The 25,892-nt window shown below is 36.0% G+C and overlaps 1 protein-coding gene and 1 pseudogene across 1 annotated transcript in view; both read right to left on the reverse strand.

Annotated features, from left to right (window-relative positions):
• Positions 1–25,892, reverse strand: part of NDUFAF2 (NADH:ubiquinone oxidoreductase complex assembly factor 2) — a 147,829-nt gene that overhangs the window by 57,307 nt on the left and 64,630 nt on the right. The window contains exon 2 of the mRNA XM_008691386.2: positions 3,090–3,179. Coding sequence (XP_008689608.1) covers positions 3,090–3,179 — 90 coding nt within the window. The remainder of the gene's footprint in view (positions 1–3,089; positions 3,180–25,892) is intronic.
• LOC103663847 lies at positions 15,044–15,776 on the reverse strand (annotated as a pseudogene).

Genomic DNA, 25,892 nt, shown 5'->3' on the forward strand with positions numbered 1-25,892 from the left:
AGAGGAGTATCTTTATATTTCAGACAGGGGTGCCTGGGTGGCTTAGTCAGTTAGGTGTCTGACTCTTGATTTTGGCTCAGATCAGGATCTCAGGATTACGAGACTGCAGCCTGTTTGGGCTCTATATATCTGACATATCAAAGCTGAATGAGTTCAATGTCAGCAGACTCACATTTAAAGAAATGTTAAAGGAAGTCTTAGACACTAAAGGAAAATGATCACAGATGGAAATGTGGATCTACAAAAAGGAATGAAGAGCATTAGAAATGGTAACAATATGAATAAATATGTCATATTTTTCTTATTGATTAAATCTCTCTAAATCCTAGTTCACTATTTAAATAAAAATAACAATGCAATGTGTAGTGTATAACAAGTAGGACTAAAATATATTACAATAACAGAAATGTTAGAAGGAAGAAATGGCAGTACATCTTTGTAAGGTTCTTGTATCTATATGAAATGGAAACATCACATAAAGACTTTGATATGTTGAAGATGTAGTCTATAAAACCAAAAACAGCCACTCAGTGGAGATACAGCTTATAACTGACAATAGGAAATAAAACTGAATCATAAACAATCCTTAATACTAATGTATCAGTTTGCTAGGGCTACCATAACAAAGTAAAGTGCCGAACATTCAGTGGCTTAAATAACAGAAATTCATTTTTTCACAATTCTGGAAGGTAGAAGTCTAAGATCAAGGTGTTGGCAAGGTCCGTTTCTTCTAAGGTTTCTCACCTCAGATTGTAGATGGCTGTCTTCCCCCTGTGTCTTCCCATGTTCTTCCCTCTGTGTATGTCTGTGTCCTAATCTCCTCTTCTTATAAGAACACCAGTCATTGGATTAAGACCATCCTAATAACCTTATTTTAACTTGATTACCTCTTTAAAGACTCTATCTCCAAATACAGTCTCCAAATACAGTCTGAGGTGCTCGGGTTAAGACTTCAACATAGATTTTGGGGGAACACAATTCAGCCATAAAAGCTAGGAATGAGAGAGGTGACATCACTTCAGATTCTAAGGATATTAAAAGGACAACAAGGAAATATTATGGTCAGTGTTATGAAAAAAAATTTGGAAACTTAGATGAAATGGACAGACTCTTTGAAAGAAACATGCTACTCAAAGATCACTTAAGAAGATATAGATAACCTGAGTATTCTAAATCTGATAAAGAAATTTTATTTGTAGTTGAAAACTCCAGGCCCAGATGGCTTCGGTAGTAAAGTTTATCAAATATTTTTAAAAAATAATTATAACTCTACATAAAGTTTTGCAAGATATTGAAGAAGGAATATATTCAAACTCATTTCATGAGATCAGCTTACACTGACATGAAACCCAAGCAAAGACATTACAAGAAAGTTACTAACCAATATACCTCAAGATAAAAATATTAAACAAAATTTTAAATAAACCAATCAACAATGTATAAAAAGAGTAATACATCAGGAACAAGGCAAGAACATCCATTTTCATCTCTTCTAATCAACAGTATACTGGAAGTTCTAGTCCGCGCAAACAGGTTAAGATTTAAAATAATTAAAGGTATCCAGGTTGGAAAGAAGAAAATGCCTTTATTCACAGACTACATGACCTAAGTAAAAAAAATCTGATGAAGTTGACAAAAAAGCCACTATAATTAACAACTGAGCTTAGCCAATTCATAGCATATAAGATCAATATACAAATACCTATTGCATATTTAAATTGTAGTAATAAACAATCAAAAATTAATACTGAAAAATTATCATATACAACTGCATCAAAAATATGAAATACCTATGAAGAATTCTTTTTTTTTTAAAAGATTTTATTTATTTATTTTGACAGAGAGAGACAGCCAGTGAGAGAAGGAACACAAGCAGGGGGAGTGGGACTCAATCCCAGAACGCTGGGATCACGCCCTGAGCCGAAGGTAGACGCTTAACGACTGTGCCACCCAGGCGCCCCACTTAAGAAGAATTCTGACAAAAGATGTGCCACATCTGTATGATGAATACTACAAACTTCCATAAGAGAACTTAAGAAGGCCTAAATTAAATGAAGAGAAATATAATGTCCAGGGGTCAGAAGATATTTATTGTTAAGATGTCAGTTCTTGCAAAGTGATATATATGTTCAACACAATCGCACCAAAAATCCCGGGAGATATTTTTGTAAAAATTAAGAAGATCATTCTAAAATCCATTTACAAATGCTGGATTTCATGTATTCAATATATATTTACTGAGCACTTAGTATGTGACAGGTGCTAGGCAAAGAACTGGTGAGGAAAAGGGAAATTTCTTACAAGGATATGGGATAGCAACTAGCATTCAAAGGCAGATAGGCATCTGAACTTCATTTAGAAAGAAATGGAACAGAGAACTGGAAACTTCCTGGAAGCCTAGGATATATTCTGTCTCACTATATCCTTCTTTTTGCAAACTGGTTTCCATTTTCTTCTTAGTAAATCAGCTTTTTCTGCAACAAAGTTTAGATAGTTGATTGAAGATAACTACCCACAATTAGAAGTTGAGGTTCCAGCCGTGTTAAAAGACTGACTGCTACTGTTTTATCTCACTTTGAACTCTTACCTTAATTCCAAAGTCCTGATAGGGATCAGGTGTCCATCCTCGTCTTAACAGGGGTCAGTTACCAGGGTCATTTTAAGTTGAGCAAATATTCCAGATGGTAACAGCAAGTATTATCCACAATTTGTACAAGAGTAAACTAAGACCGAGAAGTATGAATTTACTTTCCCAAGTTCATGTGGGTAGTGAGTGCCAGAAACAATATTTAAACTCTGGAGGTGTACAACTGCACAGTTAGCACAGGACAGTGAGTGCCTCCTTCAATCCTGTATTGTAGGAGATTCGCTTTGCTCACCCTAGTACCAGCTCTGCTAATGTTTACAAGTTCCTTTCACTGTACACGTGTTCCTGTACTAGAGTGTGACACCTTCACAACTTTCAAAGAAATGCAATGTTAAAAAATTTCATAGATTAAAATTACCAAAGTTTTTGTAAGAAGAATAAACATCTAATTTTGTATAAATAATTTGCCTTCCAGAAGATACTACTAAAAACACAAACTTACCTTCCCATTCTGTTGGGATATCTCCAACTTCATAGTCTACTTCTCTTTTATTAGCTGCTTCTACAATTCTTTTCTCTCGAATAGTTTGTCCTGTAACACAAAAGAGATTATTTTATTTTTAAATAAACTCATGACACAGCAGTTACCACAAGTAATATTTTCTCTTTGGATATTGCACATCTCCTCATATGGTCAAACACTTATCAGGAAAAAGAATAGTTTTGATTAGAATTATGTACGTTAGAAAAAACAAATTCTAAACTTACTACAAAAATTTTAAATTTCCTGTCATAATACGCAAAATTAATTTTGGTAGAAAAAAATCTAGATGCTGTGTTTTAAAAAAAAAGCAACCAATTAAACTTAGAGCACCAAAGGCCAAAAAAATTAATAAAATAACCAAAAACCCCCCATTTTAATAATCAACAGTGTTCAAGTCCTTCAAATTCTGCAAGTATGAGTATTAGAAGTTCCAGTGGCTGCTGCTACTGCCCAAGGGAATTGCTATTCATGGCCCCTACTAAGTATGCAATGAATCACAAGAGCCTGCTGCCACCCTGTCCGCACATTACATTGGCAAACCAAGGTAACTAAATCATGGGTTGGATTCTGTGACCCATCTGAGTGACTACTTCTCACTGGATCTAAAGGAAGAGGGCAAAAGCTGGTGAGTTATGGGTACCATGCTTCAGGTGTGAGATCAACACTGGTTCAGGATGGTAGCAATGTAGAAACATGACAGCAAAGGTAGCAATAAAGAAAAAGGTGTAGACGGGCTGGGGATGGGATGAAAATGCAATAGGCTTACTTAATAATAAAAATTTGATTAGCATGTATTTTAAGTTCATATAAAAGACATGAAACTATTTGGTATTTTCTTCTGTTTCCGCAAAGTCTCAATTATATCCTTCAAAGCAGTTTTGTCAAAATGGTGGTTTCAAAACATGTTCCTTTGTCATTGAGCCTTTAGCCTGGGGAAACCAGGTAAGCTTGCTACTTCCCAAAAGTTAGCAAGTGTGCCTGCCTACTCGGGAATGGTAGCTGAAATAAGGATGACAGTGATGAGTAACTATGAGAGGAGGAGCAGGGTTTAACAATGATCACACCAGCCAGAGAGAGAAATTTAGGCCTTATAAAATACTACTCTTCCCACTCCTGGACCAACCTTCGCCATGCTAAATAGACTGAGTGACATAATTAAGCAAAATGACCTTGTTGCAAATCTCTCTCCCACACTACCTGAAATTCTACCAACTAAAAGTTCTTTCAACTGCCAACCAAGGAAATTCCTGGGGGTAACTATGCAATAGAAAGGAAGCCAAAAAAGGCAGCCTAAGAAGAATGAGTGACTGGTTTTATTTTCTTTGCCTTAGTAATAATAAGTGAAAGGTTGGGATTTCACAGGCAAGCCATCAACAGGTAATAACTCTGAAGTATGGGGTTAAGGAAATTCTGCATTTCATTATGGACTCACTGAATCAAGCTAATTTAATCCTAACACAGAGTTTCCCCAAGTTTTAAAAAGAGGAGTTACCTTTTGCTTACCTTATCCAATAAATTTACAGTAGGTTAAGGTATTAGTAAAGTCCCTAAGTTGTAGGGACGAGTCAGGGTAAAAGGAGCCTATAACAATGACAACTGCATTATTCTCATAGTAGAGGCTCAAAATATGTATGCGGGTCTTTACTAAAATGCTACTTATATCCACATATATAAACTCATCATAATAACAAAAGTTACTATAAAGTTAGCATATACTAAACTATGTTTACATGAAAATTTTATAAATGTTTGCAAGAATCAAAATACCTATGCCTTCATATAGTTCTTTTCTAAATACCAAGATGTACTTCCTTTTAGCAATAACAAGTACAGAAATGAAAACTATAATCTAAAACACAAAATGCTAACAAATGGGTTCTGAAAGTAGGTGTGTGTTCTCTGAGCTTTTTAACGTACATAAAAAAATTGAGACATGGGAAGAGGATAGAAAGATCTATCAGTCCCAGTAGCACCACTGAAGGCATATATATTACAGTTGTATTTAAATGTCTGTGACACAAAAATTAACATCTTATTCCTACCATTAGGTCTATAAACTTAATTTAAGGTCCCCCAAGATTTTTAAAAATCAAAAATCGTATCTATTTGTGTGTAAATGAAAAGATAGAAAGAGAAATACATGAGTTAGTTTAACTAATTCCTTAACAATTCCTAAAAAAATCTTGTTTATAGATAGATGACATCAAACATGTATAAGAAGAGGATACATACAGAATAAGGCCATTAGTTTACTGAATAAATTTTTTATAATTAGGTGTAAGTTCCTCTCCCCAAATAAATTGTTTTAAAACTACTCCATTCTTTTTTAATAAGTTCTACTTGTATAATTTTTAAGAACTGGGAATGAAGTCTATTCCTCCCAATGACTAAGAAATTATGCACAAACTGTACACTTACTCATAGTAATATGCTTTCATACAATAGTTGTAAAGACAATCCTATTTATCACAGCAAAAAATTTCCATCCTTGCAAACAGAGCAAATTTAAGTACGTGAACAGGTGTCAAAAATTTAGCGTCTCATTTACATTTAAAAATTATTTTGATAACAAAAACATTACTCTAATCTACATATAGGCTTAATAAGTCCTAATACAACAGTAAACAATTGACATTAGTATTCCCAATGAATATTATTATGTAAAGTAATGCATAGTATTTTTACTTAATAGTAAAACAACATTAGATTTAATTAAAATAGTGAAAACAGAAAGTCTGAATTCAAGTAGATCATAATGGTCAATGGCATATAGATTTAAAAATGACAGAAGTAACCACATTATTTTACAAACTTAAAAAAATTTAACGCTACTGCTATGGATTTAAAGGTAATTGCCCTAGGATAGCAGATTTCCTATTCCTCTGTTTAGAAAAATATAAAACCTATTTAGTTAAAACAAAAGAAAAAAGGGGGAGGTCCCCAGGTATTAGGGAAATGACAGGCTTAGGTAAAAGACAGATTTCATCTGTTGCCCCTTCTGGAAGAGGGTATGGGAACCCTGGACACAGATAGGGCAAGAAGGATCTAGAGCAGAGGGTCCTAAATGTCAGACATTCAATTTTCATTCAATCCAGCTTTGTGTTTTTTTCACACTTTATAGTATTATATTCTTAATAATTTCTTTAATTTGGCTTGTCTTTCTCTTTCAATATTTACTTTTACTTTACCCTAAAAATACCATGAAATGCTTCACTTAATATACAACAGTTGACCCCTGAACAAGGTGCGGGGGGTAGAGTCACCAACCCCTCCATGTAGTCGAAAACCCACCTAATGTTAACTCTACTGGAATTAAAATGAAATAAAAAATAATTAAAAAAAAAGAAAATCCACCTAATACTTTTGGCAAACTACTAATAGCTTACCGTAAAAACTTAACTATTAATAGTCTACTGTTGACTAGAAGGCTTATGGATAACATAAACAGTCGATTAACACACATCTTATATACTATATGTATTCTATATTGTATTCTTACAATAAGGTGAGCCAAAAAAGAGAAAATGTTATTAAGAAAATCATAAAGAAGAAAAAAGACACCTATAGTATTGTATTTATTTATTGAAAAAAAATTCATATATAAGTGGACTTGCAAAGTTCAAACCCATGCTGTTCAAGTATCAACAGTAGTTGTATTTTTTTGTTTAAACATATATAATTTAGATATATTTCTTACAATTTTGATGGGTGTCTTTGTATCACCTCAAGTCATCTTGCAGACCACACCTGGGAAACCACACTGCTCTACAGAGACAGGCCCAGCAACATACATGGTGATACAGGGCACAGAAGCCAACATAACCAATAAGAAATTCCTGTGGATGGGAAATGGCTGATAAGTACCAAGTCTTTCCTGGAGAAACATCATGTCTTTTCCTAGTTCTACTTGTAGCCAGAGAAATGGCTAACTCTAGGCCTACAGCAGAGTGGGTTCAAGATGAGTCTGAAACATCTTACTACGCCAGAAAGTAACAGAATTCTCAAAAAAATAAATAAAAGAGGGGCTTGTCACAGGACTTAAGAGCCAGCCTACAGGGGTTGATATTTGCTAAACCTGGGATAAATCTGAGCACCAAAATAAGGAATTACAGACCAGCTATTCTCAAATTGTTACAGGGAACTCTGTGGGGTGCCTATGACCCTTTTAAAGGGACTGTGAGGCCAACACTATTTTAATAATAATACTAAGAATGTTATCTGCCTTTTTCCCTTCCATTCTTTCATGAATGTGCAGTGGAGTTTTCCAGAGGCTACATGTGATATAGCAACAGACTGAATAAGGAAGCAGATATGAAAAATTCTAGCTGTCTTTTATTAAGCTAGACATCAGGAAGATTTGTAAAACATAAAGCAATGCTACCCTTTTCTCTAAATGTTTCTGTTTGGGAAAATATAGTTATTTCTGATCAAAAATGCATTCTTTATGTAAAAAACAAAAATATTTTCTTTATGTAATAATTTACTAATTTCATTTTTATCTTTTTAAAGATTTACTTATTTTTTAGAGACAGAGAGAGAGAGAGAGTGAGAGGAGGGGCAGGGGTAGGGAATCTTCAAGCAGATTCCCTGCTGTGAGTGGAGCCCGATAAGGAGCTCGATCTCACAACCCGTGAGATCATGACCTGAGCTGAAAGCACAAGTCAGACGTTCAACAACTGAGCCACCAAGGCGCCCTGTACTAGTTTCATTTTTAAAGAATTAATAAACACTTAAAATTTGGTTTTAGTTTCAATATGATAAAAATAAATACATATCTCATAAACAAAGCTCTTTCAATAATTGTGAAAAGTTTAAAGAGATCCTGAAACCAAAATGCTTGAGAACTAAATATGCCATTAGAAAAAAAAAAGGAATCCATAAAGCCAAACCACTAAAAGATAGAGATAAATAGATGGATAAATAAACTGGGGAGATAAAAGGGCTCTTGCTCACCACAGTACTGAACAGTAACTATGGAAGAAAGTGTCAGAGCTGAAATACCATCATTTTGTAATCATGATGTTAAAAGACCAGTTCTGGTAAGAATCAGTAATGGAAGGGGATTTTTTTGTTTTTATTTAGAAGTAATTTCCCTCTCCTCTGTATATAGGGTGTTCTTACACATTTGAAAGGTGAATAAGGCTTACATATTAACAAGACAGTTGGGTTAGGAATTACAAAATTTCTAACTTGGCACCTATAAATACTGCCTTCCTGTGGTCTTAGTGACCCTTTAGTAAGACCCTTGACAGGTACCAGTCACAGGCAGGTGACACCAATGGTCCTGAAGAAGGAGACAGCAGATTTAGGCATCTTCCTTCTCTAGGTCACTGCTCCTTTCCTAACCCAGGGAAGGTATTTGGGAAGCCTTTAATCTTTAAATTTTGGTGCTTCAGAACTCATAAGGTTATCTATCACACTAGAGGAGGGATTTTCTTCTATTATTACCAAATCAAAGGTGGAGGCCTACATTGGTTGTGACCCATAAGCACATATAATCCTTGGTGATATTTCCCACCAGCTGCTTACTTCCAGCCCAATTTTTCCCACTGGTGGGACAGCCTGAGGGGAGATGAATGCATTTGGAGGTGACACTGGGGTAGAAAAAGAGGTTGGGTTGACTGACGTGACACATCTCTGAGATAGCTCTCCCCCTATAAATAAGCAAGACTGACCCTGACAGGGGTCCCTGGCTTGGAGAAATGGTGGTAGGATGGCCAAAATTAAGATCCTTTCTGAGTGCAACCAGGTGATAATCCTAAATCAGCTTGTCTGGTGATATAGAAACAACTGAATTTTGCATACGAAAGGAGGCTTAGAAGTGTTGGTGCATAACATGAAAGTGAGGGCTATGGAAAGCCAAGAACCACACACTCCACCGGTTAGATTAGGGGACTTTTAACCTTGTTATACTGAAGCACTATAAATTAAAAAAAAAAAAACATTAATTAAGAGTACTAAAATAAGAATTCTTATACTGAAAGCCATTTTCACATATGACTTAAAAGATAATCTGACTGAAGTTACTCAGATGTAACATCTATTAAGAGCCTGCTATGTACCAGGCAGTGTTTAGGTATCTTCCATATATTAGTTCTTGTCTTTAAAACATCTTTTACAGATGAGGAAAAAAAGGCATAGGATGATTAGCTTATCCAAATGTACATAGCTAATTAAAGTAGTAGAGCCAGCATTTGAACCTAAGCATTTTTACTGACTTCCACCCTCAAGCATTTGCCATTTAAGATTTTAAATATTAGCATTTACAAAGTTTGCATACAGTATCATTACCAGATATCCAATTAAAAACTAACATTTTATTCATAATCATAAGCTATTATTTTCCCATAGTGATCAATAAGGCATTTCTGCTTGAAAATGTGATGATTCTATAATCTGACATATTCTACATATATTTATGTGAGTATGGATGACTATGTCAGCAGGTCTCAGCAGGTAACACTTCTTTTAAAGCAATTAAAGAGGTCTTCCAGATAAGCTTTCAGAATTTGTAAGACGGCCAACTAGTTCAATGGATTACCTAAAATCTTATTAGCTTCTTCACACTTACAGGTTTCCCAAAAGGAATCTCTGCTTCTATCTTAGAAAATCCAAAAGTAACTCTTTAAATCTGACTTCATTCATTTTTTAAAAGCCATAAATACAATTTGCAAAACTGAAGTCTGAAAGTACATGTGAAGAATATCATAATTAAAAAAAAAAAAGATGAACATACTGCAAATTTGTGCCTGTGGTTTCCACTTGGACAATAAACTCTTATTTATTGCTTATTTTTCAAATTCCACAGTAATCTTATATGCAAACAAAAACTTAAAGTTTTAAAAAATGTTATGTTATTTAGCCAACAAATACATATTGAATAGTCTATTATATTAATCCAAGAAGATTTATAGTAAAACATGACGTAGGTTTTCTGAATGCATTGCCAAATCAAGCACGGGGGTCCTAGAAATGTCTAGTATTTTATTGCATTTACTTCCTTTCTATTACTATAGAAGTCAAACATTTTTGTGTAAAAATCATTTATTTTCCAAATGGCAAGGAATTTTTGACCCTCAGAAAAAGGACAGCCGTAATTACACTTGCTTCCCCACCCCCAAAAGGAGGTAAACATTAAAATGAAGAATTCAAATGATAGATTCATGACTATTTAGTACATGTAATATAATGTGCTCACTCTGAAGAAATAAAAGAGAAGCAGCCATTTCAGGTTTTGATTGACGTGCAGGCACTTTAGTGAATAAAGTACTTTCTTCAAGTAACACATTCTACAATTCTTTATAAGGCTAAATTACCTCCAGTGTATAAAGTATATTTATAATTGAGAATAACACAAGAAAACTAACATTCAGTGATCCTGCTATAACTATGTCTGAATTCTGACATAGGAGTTAAAATGTCTTAAATATGCATACAAAGAGAAGGAATAAGAGGGGGCGCCAAAAATTTTTTTAGCTAAATTAAATAGGCTTTAAGATAAATCATAGAGCAATTCCAGGTTTTAAAAGGGCTATTTTCAAAAAAGATTTTATTTATTTATTTGATAGAGAGAGCAGGAGCAGGGAGGAGGGGCAGAAGGAGAGAGAGAAGAAGAATCCCCACTGAGCAGAGAGCCAGATGCGGGACTCAATCCCAGGATCCCAGAGATCATGATCTGAGCTGAAGGCAGAGGCTGAATCAACTGAGCCACCCAGGTGCCCCTTAAAAAGGCTATTTTACAGTGAGGAAATTTATGACTGAAAGATCTTCATTTTATTTTTAGTGACAATCACTATCTAAAGCAAGCAAATTTGAATCTGGTACATCCTTAATATAAAAAGGCATAATATCTTCCCCTATCAAAATTAGCACACACTCATAGTCTAATATAAACAAATTTAATCAAGTATTTGATTTTCACCTTGAGAGTCTAACTTGAACAACTGGGGCTATCAATAGAGTGGTGAAGAGAGAAACTGAAGGAATAAACAAACAGTGGCAAATATTACTAGATTTAGAGAATTAGAAAATTATGCCACTTGTAAAGCTTGGGCCTGGCCCAAACTTTATTTTTCAGGTTTGAAATGTAGAAGATATGGCTGATTATTTTATTGATTTCTGGATCCAAAGAGTTTTATAGAAATTGAGTAATACTTGGTCATTTTACCAAAGATCATAAAAGAGTTGAGGACTGCTCTATTAGCTACCCTTACTAATTCGCAGAATAAATGAGTTTTAAATATGAATAATTTAGTGAAAATAAATAGAGTACATTTTGTGGTACATTAGTCTTAATTTTAAAATATATGTATTTATTTATTAATCCACGAAATTACTAATACCCTTCATTAATCTATTTAATTTAGTTACCATCAGGCACTACTTATCATTAATGAATAGAAATCTATTTTGATATAGAAAGAAAGCACATAATCATCTAATGAACTGTGATATGCATCAGCTTAAAAGGAACTATTCCAGTATTTGTGAACTAGATCCTGAGTATAATACTGGGCTCAGCTGGTAAAAGGCTGAGGTGTCAATAATTTTCAAACTCGTCTTTAAAAATATCTTCAATAGAGGTTGAATTATGAAACTGCTCAAAGCAGAGCTTCTATAGTTGAGGCAGGGGTCCACAACACCACTCACCTTTTGCTCCCTCCCCTTCCCTGGAGGCAACTCCTCACACTCTGCAGAGCCAACAAGCCCCATGAATATCACGGATTCAGACCAAGTATCACACTTTTGAGACTGTGAAATGCATTCAAGCACATGTATTGGTTCCCTAAACAAAATCAAGATCTGGTGAATGACAGAAAGAGCATCATGTATTTTGCTTCTCCTTACCTTTCACAGAGTTCATTAAGCAATCGGTCACAAACTCCTGAGTAATCAGGGGGAAGACAATGCAGGATTTTCCCGGCAATTCCACAGTCCAAGGAAATCTAAGGCCTACTTCAGATGTGGAGCTATGATTTAAGGCTGGAGCATGACTTAAGGCCTGCTTCCAGTGTTTGGACAAGACGAGTTCAGTGAGAAATCATTCTTTCACTTGGGAGCAAGAAGTCTTTAGGAAGACATAAAAAAAAGTCTGTAGAGCAAAGAGGGAGAAACTGTTGGATTCACAAGTCCTCAAGGAGGCAGGCCTTCACTGGCGAGGCACTGGCAACACTTCCTTCAGCCCCTCAAATCTAGAGGTTCCAGTGAGGGGGAAGAATTTGGGGTAGTCCAAGGCCAACCCGAGCAATGAAAACACAGACAGGAAAGGAAAGAAATTCTAGTAAGAGCAATTTATTTATAGTATCCCATTATTTTATTCATTAGTAATAACTTTCTCTACAATAAAACTTTACCTTGGCTAATAACCAATAAAACTGGATAACATAAATTTTACCTATGTTCCCTACTCTAGTTCACTGACAGAAAGCAAGGCTAATAAATCATGACTTCACCAAAAGGAGGCCTGTAGAGGTATGAAAAGTAAAGTTTGGTCACATTTTGCTTGTGTAGGTTACAATAAAGAGTGTTATCCTGCTATTTTTCCCTACTTATTTCTTATTTTCCATTGATGTTCAAAAAGGTTAAGGCCACAAATAGTGAAGATCTGCAAAATGGTTAATATTACTTTAAGATAGGTGTCTCTAAATACATTGTGCACAAACATAGACTACATCTACTTGGTAATGCATATCAGGATACTTACCTACAAAAGAATCAAATAATCAGTCTTTAAAATTTTTTATTCTTCGTAATAAATAATAAAGCTTAACATTTTTCCTACTTCTCGCTCCTTCTTTATGATTCCAGGGTCCAGAGATCATCTATTTTAGTTTAATTTAGCAAAATAACATTATGTTAATGTAGTTTATTAATTTTATCTGACTCATTTAGGAGATGAACACAATCATATTTATTGAGCAACAATTATGTATATGGTACCTATTAGACACTGTTTATTTTCTTGTTTAATTCTCACAACAATCTTTATTTTTATAGTTGAGTAAACTAAAGCTCAAAGAAAATATTATGGATGAGAAAAGGTGTGTTTTCAGTTCTATATCTAATTTTTACACAGAAATTAAAGAAAATGTATTAATACAGTCACCTCCTCTGCCACAAAACCTGATGTGTCAACATCATCCACATATAATCAAATTCATATTGCCTCCCTTCTTTTTTTCCTGCCTCCCTATCAATCCAGTTTAAAACCACTTTGCAGATACTTTCCAAATACTCCCTTTGTTTTGAGAACTGAGAGCAACCTAACTATTGTATGACAACAGCACCACCTTTTGGCTGCAAGGGGATTGGGATAATCTAAAATAGCACCTGCTTCCTTGCCCTTTAGAAAGACTAACACATAATTTGAGTTCTCCTTATCTTCTGCCTTTTATTTACACCTATTGGAAAAAAAATTCGGCTAAGTCCACTTGAAAACAATTCTTTTCCTCGTAAGTACATCTTTTTTCTCCATCTCTCCTTTTAAAAACCTGTAAAGTTATTGCATCTCTCTTGATTCCATTGCTAACAAGTATGTGTTTTTGCTAATGTGCGGCAATTCAGATGAACTGTGGATTAAAAGGAATGTGAATTATTCTGGAAATTGAACTACCATTCATAACACAATTTCAATGGAAAAATGTGTTGAATTCAAACAAGCTGCTCACGTGGAACTTTCGGAATTCAAGTAATTTGTAGGTTGGAAACTTGTTATAACACTAAAACATGTAAAAGCATTAAGTCTTTCAGTGTGGCGTCCAAGGCAAATAAAGGAATAGGATTGTAACACAAAGCAATACAGCATATATTCCACCCCCCTCAGAGTCGATAAACATCTTGTTCTGTGGAATTTGAATCTACACAGAGTGGAACACTCAAATATTTGTTGATAATAATGATGAAGTCCATTGCTATTTTGCAGTGGCTCATTTAAGTTACACCAGTGATACAGGAAGGAACAGCTTCCATTATTTTGTCTTTTATCTCTATGATGGAAACTACCAGGATAACATTTATAACTCTCATCACTTAATGAGCTCTAATCATGAACTTTTGTTTGAAGCAATGCTCTACTTGGATGTCCTTACACTTCTGTGACAGTCTTCCTGTAATATGTCCTAAGTATCTAATCCTTGAAGTCCTATCTTTATGGTAAGCCCTGCGAATTCCCATCTGAGGAAATTTTGTGCTGAAACAGGAGGAACATGTAAGATTGCTCAAGCAAATTGGTCATTATGAAGTCACTTTTGTTGCTGGTACCAATCAAGTAGCAACATGTTTTTGTCCCTTGGTCTGTGCCCTGCATCTCAGTTCTAGAAACTGTTCCTGAAATTCTAATTTGAGTCCAGGTTTTTTAGGCAGAAAAAGACTGCCACTGCCCATAAATACTGTAACCAAAAGTGTTCTCACTGGCCTAGACAGAGCCTATTCTTGATAGAAAGACAGACCCTATTCCCTTACACTGAGACCTGTCTGTGGCCTAATCCTGATGTCCAATGTCCAGGTGTATGACCTCCTCCTTACTGTTAGCTATATTCCAGCCTTGCAAATCACCTGCCCAGCACTATTTTATTGGCTCCCCAAGACTTTGGAAACCTATGGTGTTGGCTGCTGCATCAGTAATTATGACATCCATCTCTCCCTATCCCCCACTGCTTTTCCCTTCAAATCTCTCAAATCCTTTGATAGTGCTATCATTTTGCTCATTTCCTAATTCAAAAACCTCAGTTGCTTTTATAATATGAATATCCTTAACACTACGTTTTTATGGTTAGGTTGACAAATATTGTATTTTTTACCACTATGGAAATTTAGTCTGGAAGTTGACTTTTACTAATAAAGTACAAGGTGTAAAGCACAGAGGGATTTGAGCCAGGTGGTCAGGCGTCCTACCATACCAGGGCCTGGGCTAGCTACACAAACTGCTGCTGTCGCTACTGTTTGGTGGCTGCCTTGCTGGCAAGGTCCTTGGCCTTCTCTGTAGCTGCCAGTGCCTTCTCTTTTGTTGTCTCCCTGGCTGTCTCAACAAGGGTTTTGGAAGGGGCCTCCCCTTGCAGCTTGGTCAAGATGTACTCAAAGCCCTTCACAGTCTTGGTCAAATGCTTTGGAACAGGGTGAGGCCAAATTCCTGGACAGCTCTAGAGACACCAAACAAGCTAGAGAAGACCCGGGCTTCCCAAAGGATTTCGGTCTAGCCCCTCTTCTCAGAGTTCAGACAGTAAACACATCGTTTCTCCACCACCATCAGCTAGGCATGGTTGATGTTCCAGGTGAAGGTGGTCATGGTCTGGTTCTGTGGGTCCACAACAGAATCCTCTAGGATGTACACTACACTGACTGAGTCGTTGGGCCCTCGCAGGGCACCCTGTTGGTCTCGGTCAGAAGATCCCAGGACAAGGGCTTCTGGTCAGGGGTCAACTCCCTGTGCACCATGTCTTCCGTCAAGACATGGCTGCTGTAGGGATTTGGGCACCGCTGCCAGGAGGCAGCAAACACTTGGTCTCAAGAACTCCAGAGCACACTCTGTCCCGGGAAATACTTTACCACCAGCAAGGCAGCTCGGCATCCGCGCAGCAGCATGGGGGTGCGGAGGCCGGGCAGGGGCTTGGGGCAAGCCCACCAGGCCCACAGCTCACTCCCCTCCATGCAGCAAGCAAGCAGCTGCCACCGCCCTAAGGCATTATCTGCCACAATTGAAAATGTTTAGAACTATTTTTGAAAAACATCAATTGATTTTACTACTAGATCCCTCCCCAACAATGCCAACCTTTTAACAACAAAAATATACTAATTTTCCTCTGATTTGTTCCTTTCATTTTAATGTTTACACCACCACGCTCATCCAGGCTCCTCTTATTTCATGCTTATATTAACTGAAAATCCTTTCTAACCATACTGTACTCTGGTGTCTATTCTTTATTGTTCAGATAGGGAACCATTCACTATTTCACTCCTTTTGATCCTGTTCTGTCCATTGAGCTTGGTGGGGGGAGGCTATTACCCCTCTATCTAGAGGTAGGATTGTGAACTAAATTTGGCCATAGTATTACAAACCTTTAGCCACAAGAACTATTTCAGGGATGGGCACATGATACCAGCTGGGCCAATCAGCATTTCCTTAGATATTGTGCTGCAGGTCCAGGAAAGACTCTTAACCTCTATGATCATGACTTATAAAGACCAAACAGACCTGAAACTTCTGGGGCCATCTATCTAACATTGTGGAGAAAACCTATCTATGAATGAAGTTAATTTGGAGGAAGATAGAGTCATGTGATAGAGAAAACATAGTCTCATGATATTGAGCACTTGAATCTAGTTCAATTTCTGTTCAGTTATATTTTCTGAAATATTCTATAAGGGTAGGCTAAGCTGTGGTAGCAAATGGACGCTAAAAATAAAGTAGCTTAAATAAGAAGTATATCTCTTTCTTATGTAACTGTCCCAGGTGGATGTTCAGGTAGGCCAGCTCTGCCCACACAGTCATTTAAGGATTCAGAGTGACGGCTCTCCAGCCATCTTCAACACATGATTTCCAAGGTTTCCTTAAGCACTGCCATTTCATTCAGCCAGAAAGAAGAAAGAGCACTGAGAAACAAAGGGAGATCGTTACTGGTGAGGCCAGGAAGTGACTCACTTCACTTCCAGTGACAATGCACTAGAGAAAATGCGGTCATGTAGCCACACATAATTTTAAAGGAAACTGGTAAATGCAGTCTACCTGTGTGTCCAGGAAGAAGGAGGTAGTGGATTTTGGTGGAAAGCTAGTGGTCTTTACAAATATATTCCTGGATAAATCTAAATCAACAAAGACACTGAATACCAGGTCATATCATATCGGCCTCAGAAAGACGGATACTGAATTAAAAACCTGGTAAAATATTATTACCCATATTTTAGTGCTATCATAAAAAAAATCCTACAAAGAAACATAACAGATCTATCAAAAGATGTTGTGAAGGATACTTGTTCATTACATTGCATAAAGTCTAATAAAAACCATGGGAAAAGTCACATCAAATATCAGTACTAAGAATAATAGAAAAATAACAAATATCATTTTTCTCTTCTAGGACTAAGAAAGATTAGCAACGCTGACCCAGTGTTACCGAGGGGGCAAGAAAATTAACAGATTTTTATACTGTTGGGAATGTAAATTAGCCAGTATGAATTGTGTTACCAAGTGTTTCCTTTTCTGAACTACTGAAAAGTTAGAATGTGGCCAAAAATGATCTCTAGTGGGGTATTTACATGAGATTTTGTACTTTCTTTATTGGTTGATTCTTTTTAATAAGAAATGTGTATTTTTTTCAGAATAAAAGTAAAACGAGGTTATGTTTATTTTTAGAAGACAAAAAATGGTCATATTCTTTCAAAATAGTTGTTGAGATGACTCATCTCATAGCCATGGTGAAGCTCTGACCAGAGGGCTGTCCCTTTTTGAGTCAGTTGCTACGAAGATCAGAGACCCATTTGCAGTCCACTCTGAGAAAATGTGCAGGTAACTGAAGTTTACATTATAGCCTCATATCTGGCTCTACTTTTCCCTCACCCTGATTTTACTTTCTCCCTTCAGTGCAACTTTATATCTCTATCTCTGAGTTTTCAATCTCATATCTCTTCCGGAAGAAGGAAGAGAATGATTTTATGACACAGTTCTATTGTATCACAACTCAATCACTCTTCCTACACAAACCTTACAATTCCACAATGCGTGTATTTTTCCTAAAAAGGAAATCCAAATTCTTCACCTTAGTGTTGACTCATTTTCAAAAATACAAAATTTTAAAACACATTTAAAAAATACAATAAATATTTATTTATATAACCACATACATACACACATACACTAAGTTCCTAGGTCTAACATTGTTTTATACATGGGAGAAAGAGAAAGAAGGCTCAAGTTACTCACAGTCTGGTTCAATGGTCCCAGTATTTTCTTTTCAGGATGACTCACATCAGAAAACCTAATGGCCTCAGGTTCCCAGAGGTGTACCAAGACGTATGCTATGTACTATTTGCAGCATGATAGCAACAACTATGTCTCTGATCTGAGACATAATGGTGGGCTCAGGGATCAGATGGTTAAGAATACAGATTCTCTATAATACAGAGAGATAAGTATAAGAGAGAAAATGCTATCTGCTATGATACCACACAGGAAAAAATAAGGAACCTAGAATTGTGGAGTTTGTAGAAATGGGAAACTTTCTGTACAAGATATTCATTAAATAGGAGTTAGGCAGACAAAGGAGGAGGGAAACAGAGATTTCAGGGGCTATTCCAGAAAATGGAAAACTACAAAGACAAATGGATTTTACAAAGGGAAGATGGTGAAAATATTTCTGGGTACTTGAATAGATGCTACTTTAAACAGGATGTCATCTTTTTGACACCACTGAAAAATCAGCTAATCCAAAGGACAGCATTTTTAGATATATGAAGCTGATTTCTTTGAAAAGCAAAATACTTCCTGTCTGACCATTTTAATAAAAATAATTCAGGGTTTTTTTTTTCTGCTTTAGTAAATTAAACACCCTTTGTGTACTCACTTTATCTTTGGATCTCATGCTAATTACAAATAAGTAACATAGTATACTGTACTTTACCATAAGTAGGTCCTACTGGGATTAGCTTTTTGACTTTTAAATGATCCCACCACAGCACAATAACTCAGTTATTTCTTATTGCCAGTCAGTGTTACTGCTTCTAACTACTGTCTATCAGCTTTTTTCTAACATTTTATATAGAAAATTAGAAGGGAAATTGGCAGAGGAAGCTTTGAGCTTCCTACATTGAGCTTGCTACATCCCTAACCTATTTTTGCACACTATACCAAGTCAGTAGCTCTGGTCTGAGGATAGCTGTATTATGTACAACACGCAAAGTGCATAAATTTTTTGATTTACTTTTTTCACACTACCTTGAAGAGATTTTGTTGGGTTTTGTTTCAGTCAATTCCCAGGCAAATTTTCCTGACTTCTTAAGCTGTCATAAGCCTTACTCAAGGGGCGCCTGGGTGGCATGGCGGTTAAGCGTCTGCCTTCGGCTCAGGGCGTGATCCCGGCGTTATGGGATCGAGTCCCACATCAGGCTCCTCCACTATGAGCCTGCTTCTTCCTCTCCCACTCCCCCTGCTTGTGTTCCCTCTCTCGCTGGCTGTCTCTATCTCTGTCAAATAAATAAATAAAATCTTTAAAAAAATAAAATAAGCCTTACTCAAGGCCTATCATTTGGGGCACAGTGAAGTAGAAAAAGGTCAACTGGTACAAGTTTTCAAATTTAGACTTTTGCTATAATCTCTGAATGACACTAGACATTTAATCATAATTCTCTCTTTACCAAACTTTAATTTAAAATGTACTACTCTACCTTACACCCAGTAGGATAGCTCCTATTAAAAAAAAAAACCCAAAAAACCCAAACCAGCCAAGTTTGGCAAGATGTTTACACATTAGAACACTTGTAGCACTGTTGGTAGGAATGTAGAATGGTGCCGCTGCTATGGAAAACAATATTGTGGTCTTCAAAATAATTAAAAACAGAATTATTACATGATAAGGAATTACATTTTTTGGCATAAAACCAGAAAAACTGAAGGGTCTCAAAGAAACATTAGTACACCCATGTTCACAGCAGCATTACTCACAACATTCAAAAGGTAAAAATGACCCGAATGTCCACTGACAGATAAATGGATAAACAAAAAGTGGCACATAGATACAACGGAATATTATTTAGACTTAAACAGGAAGGAAATTCTGACACACTTAACAACATGGAAGAACCTTGGGATGTAATGCTAAGTGAAATAAGTCAGTCAAAGAAAGACAAAAAGACAGATACTGTATGATTCCACTTACATGAGTTACCCACAGAAGTCAAATTCATAGATTTAGGAAATAAAATAGTGGCTGCCAGGGTCTGAGGGAGGATAGGGGAACCAAAAGTTGCTGAGTTTCAATTTTCCAAGATGAAAAGAGTTCTGGGGATTGAGGTGCACAGTAAGGTGAATGTACTTAATTCTACTTTCATGTATCTTTAAAAAAATGGTTAAGATGGTAAATTTATGTTATGTGTCATTTACTATATATATATTTCCATATATACAAAATTTATAGATTTTGTAAACTTGGGAGATCCCACCATAAATTTTTTTTGATGATGTTATTTATTTATTTTACAGAGGGAGAGAGAGAGAGAGAGAGTGCTGTATGGGGGGAGGAGCAGAGGGCCAGAGAGCAGAGATGGAGGGAGAGGGACAAGCAGGCTCCGCACTGAGCATGGAGCCTGACATAGGGCTCCATCTTATGACTCTGAGATCGTGACCTGAGCCAAAATCGAGAGTCTGAAACTTAACCAACTGAGCTACCCAAGTGCTCTCTCCTTAACACTCTTAAAATTATTCTTTCACCACTCATTCGAAGACATTATGCATTAGGTTAAAAAATGTCCTCATAAAATGTTGTGGAACTAGACAAGGGTGAGGAGTGCACAAAAATGTGAATGTACTGAATGCCAATATATAGTATACTTTAAATTGGTTGATTTTATGTTCTGTGATTTTTACCTCAATTAACAACAACAACAAAATCCTCATATACATTTGTCATTTAAAGATCCCCACAGCCAAGGTCTACAGCATGAAGAATTGTGGCTAGTCTCAGCCACTGACTGCATTAAAACCTCACACAAGTCTCACAACATAAGGAGGAATAAAATACTACAGCAATTCCTTAAATGGGGTGCTGCTAGAAAAGTACTTTATGGTCACAGTAAGGCAGGAGATAATGTGAACAGATATACTTTACCACCACCAGCACCATAGACTGAAACGATACATAAAACGCAACAAGCCTCTGATTCAGGGCTCCTCTAACCTGGCAAACGATTCACTTACCAGTCCTGCAAGATCAAAGAGATTAAAGAGATAGTGGAATCAGACCTTGGAAAGCCCAAGAATGTCAAGACAAGGTACTTGGACTTTTTCCTTGGCACGAGAGGGAGTCACTGGCAAGTTTCATAAAGCAGGACACTAACAGGTTCAAGTAAATATTTTAAAAGAAACACTTTGGTGACCACTTTAAGGATGAACTGGAAGACAAGAATCTAATACCAGACTACACAATAATCCAGAGAGAAGTTTATAAGGTAGAATAGGCCAAACTTTGGGATCAAAGAGATACAGGGTTTAAGGAATGGTTCTAGGGGCTCTTTTAAAATTATTCCTTTTAATCTCCACTTTGAAGCCTAATATTATTTTTCACATTTTATAGAAGAAGAAACAGAGGCTTGTCCCAAAATAAGCTGGGGTCAAGGTCACACAATTAGTTGGCAGAGAAACTGGAATTTTAATTTCGGTCTATATGACTTCAAAGCCTGTGCATGTACATTTTCTACTACCCTGTGGTATCAACCAATATATAACCAAAATAGTTAAACAGCTTTATGTAACAAAAATGTAAGTCTGGGTGAGGTCTAGGCTAGATGAGGGATGGGCACTTGTGATGAGCCCTGGGTGTTGTAGGTTAGTGATGAATTACTGACTACTACTCCAGAAACCAATTTTACACTGTATGTTAACTAACAAAATTTAAATTAAAAAAAATATATAAGTTTGGGTATATTGAATACTTCTCATCAACAGCACAGTTAGCCCTCATGGAAGATAAAAATTCATGTTTTATTCCTTAAATAACTTTTTAGTACTTAATGAGATCCTAAATTACATGCACTAAAACCAATTTTTACCTGGAAGTAATTTTTTTGAAAAAATATGGTCTTATTAAAGGATACCCTTTACATCAAGTAAGGCTGAGCTTATAAAAAAATTACTATGTCCTCTTGTAATCTATTTATACCATTTTTAATAAAAGGTTACATGAATATACTGACTCAAATAGCATATAATTAGAGGCCGTAATCCACAGGGATATATTTGATCTTTTAAAGTTGCACATGAAAATACTTTCTGTATATATATATATATATAACAAAGAATACAAAACTCTGATATAAATACAAAATACTTAATTTGGGAGATTAACGTACATTGGTTTTTAATATACCTTGGCTTCCACAGAGAGATGATAGGGACGGATGGATTTACCATGTATGTTGTATCAAAAACAACTTGCGACACAACCACAAAGCCTGACAAAACAGCCTCAATTGTGAGTGTTCTTCTGCTACCATTCACCTTTCAAATCACCCATTTTAATGTGCTGTGGTCAAACTTTGGTGTTCTTACAGTCTCAAAAATATTTTGCACTGCCTGACTGCTTCTAGCAAAAAGAGGAGAATAATCTCTAAATCACAAAGAAGAATGAGGAATGACACTTCACTTTATAATCTGATCAATAACAATAATAGTAAAAACCAAAGGGAAAAATTCTTATTGAGGGGTTAGGATTAAGATCAACTTTGCTGAGATTGGGAAATACGGTGATCAGCCCAGGAATAAGGGTTTCAAGAGAGTTAGTTGCCTAGGAGATAGCTTTTGACAACTCTAACCTCTCAGTGCAAATTATTAAGCATTACCATTACCCCATCCTTAGGCAAACTTGCTTATTCAACAAAAACCTTAATTTTATAATTCTAATGTCTCATTCTTCACTTCACATAAAAACAAAAACTATCCATGCCTTTGAAACTATTCGAGGTAACCTATCTGATTAAAGAGCATCCACATTTTAAACTCACTCTCCTTTTCAAAAAGTTTAATCTGAGTAAGCACCAACCCCAGGATACAAAAATAATTTGACAACTGAGTTATTTGCCAAGAAATGATATGAATATTTATGTGTTTCTTTCTTGATTTAAAATGGATAAACAAGCAAACATATCTCCTCAGTGAAAGCCTTACCCAAACGTAATTTTAATACTCTCCAAACTGCAAAAAGAAGGAAGAGCCAAGGGAATGCATTTTTTTGGGGGGGGGATGAATTTTTAAACTTTGTTCCAATATATATTCGCACTTAAAAAAATTAGACACTGGGTCTTATTCAGAGACACACTTAAATTTGTGATATGAAAGAGAAATGAATACATTTGTCAAAAATAAGAAGGCAATTCTAAAGGGGAAAAATATGATAAGAAACAAGACTCTTGATTTTTTTCACTTCATGTTTAATAAATTGCTCTGGGAGTAAACTTTCTTTGTTCTTTTACTCTATCTGCCATGAAGTAAGGACGATAAAATCATTGACACAGGGCTAGAAAGACTTCCCTTCCACCATAGTGACAGTATATACCCTGAGATGAGGGCCACTTAAGCTAATTCCAGGCATTCACAGCATCACCCAAACACCCCATTTTACCTCTTTTATTTTTCCCAGTTTTAAATATCTCAGGTGGTGGACTTTTCGCTGTCTATATGAAATATTTCTATAACTTTGTATTAATTTAGTAATTAGGAAAAAATTAAAAGGTAAAAAAAAAAAGAATAAAATGCTGACATCCAAAGTATAAACACTGGTAATAATTTCCCCAGATTTGCACTACTACAGTTGCAGAAATATTTATTTAAGTTAATACATCTGACTCCAAAAGATTACTTACAGGGAAGCCATATCTTATTCATAAATGGCTTTTGGTTGGGCCATTTTGAATTTATTACCAATATTCAGGCCCGAAAGAAAATTATTTCCACAGAATACACAGAATTGGGATAGGATACAGGAATAATGTTAAAAAATAAAAAAGGCCATATGTTTCAATAGAAAAGATACCTTCAAAAGGAAAATGTGAACTCTCAGACAAAAAAGTATCCAAATTGTTGGTGATCAGAATCACTATCCTAAAAAGTAAAAAAGCTCTACAACGACTCTTGTAAGGTTATCTTAGGGCCAATCTAACTTCTATCAATTCCATTTTTCTGAACACAATAATGGAAGTCAAATTAAACCTAAAGCATTCCATGAAAATATTTCAAGGAATGCCTTGGGAGGGACAAGGTTCCAGAGAAACCCCTTCCTTTTTCCATCAAACCCTGCAATTCAAACTAAAGAGCCTCGTTTTTAGTTTTTTGCCACTGCTACTATCACATGAGTTTTTTTTCTGTTTTTTTTTTTTTTTTTTTTTTAGATTTATTTATTTTAGAGAGAGAGAGAAAGAGTGCAAACAGGGGGTGGGGCAGAGGGAGAGAGAATCCTGAAGCAGACTCCCAGGTGAGCACGGAGCTCTAAGACGCAGGGCTTTATTCCAGGACTCTGAAATCACGACCTGAGCCGAAATCAAGAGCTGGCCACTCAACTGACTGAGCCACCCAGGCCCCCCTCACATGAGATTTTGTGTGAAGAAATGACCTGGAGCTAAAAGATAGAAAATCCTTCATCTAAAATTGTGTTTGTAGGAAAACAGAGAAATAAAATATTAAACCTCATGAAGAAAGAAGCTACTACATTAAGGTGCCTGCCTTTTGAATACCAAGTGGTTAAAATCTAGAAAAGGACTCTAATCATCGCAACGCATACATCATTGTAAAAGGTCAAATAACACATAAGCTTACCACATTAGACATATCTGCATCCAAGCTTCTGAAACGGGATGGTACACCTGATGAGGCAAGGTCATCTCATCTAAAAGCCTATCCAACTCATTCTTCATAACAGGGAAATCTAGAAGTTTCATGGCTCAATTCATCTGCATTGGGGGTAGAAAGGCAGATTTAAGGTGAACTCAGCAAAGTAGAACTCAAGGACAGATGGTAGGAAGAGAGAGATTGCCAGAAGGTCTTGTGTTTCAGATAGGAAAGGGTTACGTAGGAGGTATATTTCATCAAGTCTCACAATAAAATAGATCCCGTTGTGGAAAGATAGCCTCATGGAACAGATGAACAAATCTTCTGGAATAAAACTGCAAGCCAGTTTTGCTGCCCTGTAGGGCAGGGATCTACTCAGAATACATCCTGCCCCGTGGCAGAGCAGCAAGTTTAAAAGATCGGTAGTTTTCAGTAGTTTGACAAAGTTATCCCAAATGCTAAAAAAACTGTAAAAATTGTAACCAGAACTAGTCACACCAATTTAGAGCACTCATTTTCATACCTGAACTTGGGTTTTTTAAAAAGCACACTGATACAATGAAAAACAACTGGAGAAAAGTAACCAGGATGATAGGAAATTTAGAAACTACACCTACTTCAGAATACTTGGAAGAACCTGAGAGTTAATTCACTGATTGGAAGACTCTGGAAGGAAATTAGAGTCATATCATTATTCAAAGAGACAGTACATAGAATCCTTTTATAAAATGAGTAATATATTTGTAATGTAACTAGTATAGACTTTTAGAAGGCTGTCACTTTGTCCTTCAACTTTTTTTTTTGGTAGCTTCAACAATGTCTACTATGGCAATTTACACATAGCAGTTGTTCTACATATTTTCTTGATTAATTCATATCAACCCCCAAATGTAACTGTTTTTAAAGTTGATTTCTACTTGCTGGGTTTTTCTTAAAGCAGAATTCACCAGCATATTTTTAAAAACAAAATATTCTTCCTATCTCTCCCTCTCTGTCTCTCTATCTGGCACATTCATATGGTACAAACACAAAGCATAAAATGGTATATAGTGAAAAATCTCCCTCCCATGCCTATGTCCTATCTGCTGAGTTCCCATCCCTGCCCACACATACGACTGGCAACCCTTCTTTATTAGTCTATCCTGTGCAGAAATTATTATGCACAAAGAAGTCCATACAAATGTATGTATGTATATTATACACATACACACAGACATTTAATCCCACCCTTGTTTTTC

The sequence above is a fragment of the Ursus maritimus genome, unplaced genomic scaffold (genome assembly GCF_017311325.1).
Source record: "Ursus maritimus isolate PB19 unplaced genomic scaffold, ASM1731132v1 scaffold_5, whole genome shotgun sequence".
NCBI classification, from domain to species: Eukaryota; Metazoa; Chordata; class Mammalia; order Carnivora; family Ursidae; genus Ursus; species Ursus maritimus.